The sequence below is a fragment of the Haplochromis burtoni genome, unplaced genomic scaffold (genome assembly GCF_018398535.1).
Source record: "Haplochromis burtoni strain Fernald_Lab_line unplaced genomic scaffold, NCSU_Asbu1 Contig_1, whole genome shotgun sequence".
NCBI classification, from domain to species: domain Eukaryota; kingdom Metazoa; phylum Chordata; class Actinopteri; order Cichliformes; family Cichlidae; genus Haplochromis; species Haplochromis burtoni.
This window is the reverse complement of record NW_024582362.1, coordinates 2,901,168-2,904,865: the sequence shown is the minus strand read 5'-3', so window position 1 is coordinate 2,904,865 and position 3,698 is coordinate 2,901,168. Positions and strand designations below refer to the sequence as shown.

Sequence of the window (3,698 nt, the reverse complement as noted above, 5' to 3'; positions counted from 1 at the left end):
TGGCTGCCAGGATGAGCAATGCTACTGGGGGAAAATTGAGAACATGATGCTGCTAATGTGGGACAATATCAGCCGATGGTGGTAGTAAGACATTAAATAACTGACTCGTAATCTATTTTTGACACGACAGGACCCCCTGTGATTTGCCTCTATGTGCTTATCTAACTATAGATTTACTCACACCAAGGCAACCACACAAAGCCTGACACAACTGTGCAGCATATAATACAACTCATTGTTGTAAAATAGCCTTACAGTGTGAGGAGCATTTGTCCTGAATTTCTTCCCTCTGATAATTTTTTGTTTAAGCATCTGATGAAGCAGCATGGTCCGGCCTCCGCACCTTGCCTGCATGTGCGTGTTTGTGTCCTGAGCATGGAGACAGAAAATGCTTGGGAATGCTATTTCACACATCCCCTTCATCTGATGTGCAGCTTCTGTCAGTGATGTGAGAAAAACAGCCTGACTCTCCAAGCTTTTTTTGCACCAGTGCAAAAGTTCAAAATTGAAAGCCATCTGTTCAAAAAAAAAAAACAAAAAAAAAAACTAATCTAGGCAGGGAGAGCTGCTTCCAAGGCGGCCCTGATTGGATACGTTTCTTGTCTTTGAACTCCCTGCCACACGGTTCACAATCAGCTCAGGATATTGTCATTTGCAAAAATGTTGGGCAAAAACAAACCCAGTAAGTCTTTCCATTAGTACTAAATTTTTCTGCTATGCTTTTTGAACTTTGCTTTTAAACATTGCTCTGCCTTTATCTTATAAATTCAGCTGTGGGCATTTTTATTGTACATAGTATATCTGGATTCAGGGTCCTAACCATCTTCACTCTTTAGTTCTAATAAAATGTGAGGCCTTAAGTACTTTCACAGAAAATCAATTGTCCTCTCTTCCACTGCTGCCCTTAAGCACTCACTTAGTTAATTGCCGCACTTATTTGATTAATTGGATGTGTTCCATTGTAGTCTCTCTTTACCTCCTATGTTTTATAGAGGTGTTTCAGAGTACTCTTAATCATCCACTTTTAAACATCTTACCAATGTTAAATATGTGCACTTTAACTAATAATTAGATCAATTACACTAATTAGTTTCATAAGTTGAACTGTAAAACACTGAAGTGGCTTTTATGTCTCATATATAGAGTGTGCTATCTTTGTGACTACAGTTTTAAATCTGCGACCTGTGGCTGGTTTGGACGTTGTACGAGAACATCAGAGCTCTCATCAGGTCATCACGCTTTAGGTTAAAATAATAGTACTTAAAATTCAGCTAATCTCAGTTGGTTTTATTTTGCTGATAAATATCAGATGTAAGATTAAAGTCCATAAAGCAGAATTATGTCTGATACTGTTGATGTGCTTCAAACTGACTCCTACGTAGCTAAGTTCTAAATATGGCTCTGTATAGTAACCAGTTATCGATCCCTTATTTATTCCATAATTTATTCCAACATCTCTGCACCATTGCAGAGATGTTGCTATTGTCTGTACTGAAAAAGAAAAAGACTGAAAAAGACAGCCTTAAAATAGGTACACTTTTTAGTTTTGCAATTAATTGTAACACAAAGTGACAAACCTTTTAATTTATTTACTCGTTTTTCAGATATAGAAATCAGTAAGTTTAAAAGTAAACACCACCTACTGGCTATTTGTTTAAAATGTGAATTTGAACAAGTGAAAGTTATTGTGAAATTAGGAGATTTACAGCGTTTTAATAACGTAGCCTTTAATAAAGCCACATAAAAGGCCGAGAACAGATTCCACACTCCTCTGACTCTATTTTAAACTGAAGTATCATTGATATAGTAAAAAAAGACCAGATGTAACCTGTATCTTTAAAAAATTAACAATCTTTATGTGCAATATTTTCCAACAGGTAATTTGCATAATAGTGAGCAGATGAAACATCGGTATCAAACTGACTGTAAACTTCTCTCCATTCTAAGTCTAGATGCATGCTTTATTATTCAGGTGAGGACAGTTTGTTGCTAGTTCTGATCTAACAACTCTGTGCTTCACTCAGAGTCATAGGAATCAATGATCATGACAAAGGTATATCTTTGGACTGCCAGGACTTCAGTCTTTCTGAGATTAGTTTTAGCAGGCAACACACTGAAGCCATAATTCCTTGGGATGGCTGTTGGTGTATGGCATAACACAAACCATTTAGCCAACAAAGACACAAAAATTATCTCTGCCTTTACATGCCGAGCTGCAAAAACATATCTCATACTCAGGGGTTTGGCTTTTTTAAGGACCAGTGAGATAAAAATCACCTCTTGATAAACATTTAGCTTTAACTTGCTAGTAAAATCAAAGCTATTACCTTTAGCTTTTTAATAAGTGTCCTTTTTTTAATGACTAATATTGTGTGAACTTTTAATACAAAAACAACAACATTAAAAATAACTCTGACCTATGAAAATAGCAGACAGATGATAAAAAACCAAAAATAGCAAGATTAAATTTTACCAATCCTTCCACGTTTTCTTTTGAGGGTCTGGGAGTGGGCGGGGCTTGTCAATTAGCTCACCGTTTAGCCAGAGCAGAGCCGTTTTAATCTTTTAATTTTCTGAACTTCTGGTTGGAATAAGTTTAGAAAAATGTCCCTTAACAGCACACGTTTTTATTTTTGTGTTTTTCTGTTTTTTCTGCAACATGATAAAGTCCCGCTTAGTTACAGCAAATACCAGGCAGTCCAGGTAAGCCAAGTTTCGACTATACACTGCTGTCGTTCTCACGCCTGCTTCAAACGTGTATCTCAGATAAACACTCTTCTTTTTTGTCAAGACTAATACACATTTAGATTTCTTTCCTATTAAATACAACCTCCCGTTCTTCTCGCCTCTTTTTACGCATATGTCTCATTTAAAGTGGAGCCCATATTGTATAAAAACATTACTGTACTGTCCTTGAGCTTCTGGCAAGTCATGCGACGCCACGTGTTTATCGTTGTAAACGAAGGGTTGCTCTTTTGATGCTGTAAGCATTTTACTTGACATTTCTCAGAGTTCTCGTTTATTCTGCAGTGTTTCTGCTATACTTTAGTTTCATGAAATAATGCATTTTGCACAAGGAGTACAGTTATGTGCATGTCTATTACCTTCTTCTGTAGGTACTGCTGAGTATTTTGCATGATGACAAGAGGCTGTAAAACATAAAGAAGCTCATGTTTCCTAAGGCCTTGGTTGATCAGAGGCTCATGCCTCACATCCTGTAAGCCTGTCTATGAAAATGCAAGTGTTTTTGGTTGGATCTAACAATATGCAAAATAGTCTTCCACTTGCTTGCCTGAAGTCCACTCCCACAATGCCTTTGGGCACAAGCCCCACTCACTTATATGTTTTCTTGTTACATGGAGGGAGCAACTCTGCTGGTTGCAGGTCCACACTGCTGAAATTTGTGTGTTTTGTGACTCAGTTTTTTGTGAATCAGGAGGATTGGACAGAGAACTGTTTTCAAGAAGTCATAAAAGAAAAAGTCAGAGCACTTTGAAAAGCACAGTGCCTTTGAGCACATTGGACACTGGCAGGTGCTTTCTGTTAAAACTAAACAAAACTAAACACAACATTTAGATTAATACTTGTTTGGGAGTTTTGTTTGTACTTGAAATAGTAGAACGAGTGAAGTTAATATGATCATTGTGGGTCTGCTTCACTCTGTGTGTGTGTGTGTGTGTGTGTGTGTGTGTGTGTGT

General features: G+C 37.3%; 1 protein-coding gene across 1 annotated transcript in view; it reads left to right on the top strand.

Annotated features, from left to right (window-relative positions):
- The first annotated feature begins 2,497 nt into the window (after window positions 1-2,497).
- The window catches only part of LOC102291469, a 38,149-nt gene continuing 36,948 nt past the window's right edge, over window positions 2,498-3,698 (top strand). The window contains exon 1 of the mRNA XM_042219614.1: window positions 2,498-2,703. Within this exon, the coding sequence (XP_042075548.1) occupies window positions 2,605-2,703 (99 nt within the window). The 5' untranslated portion in view covers window positions 2,498-2,604. The remainder of the gene's footprint in view (window positions 2,704-3,698) is intronic.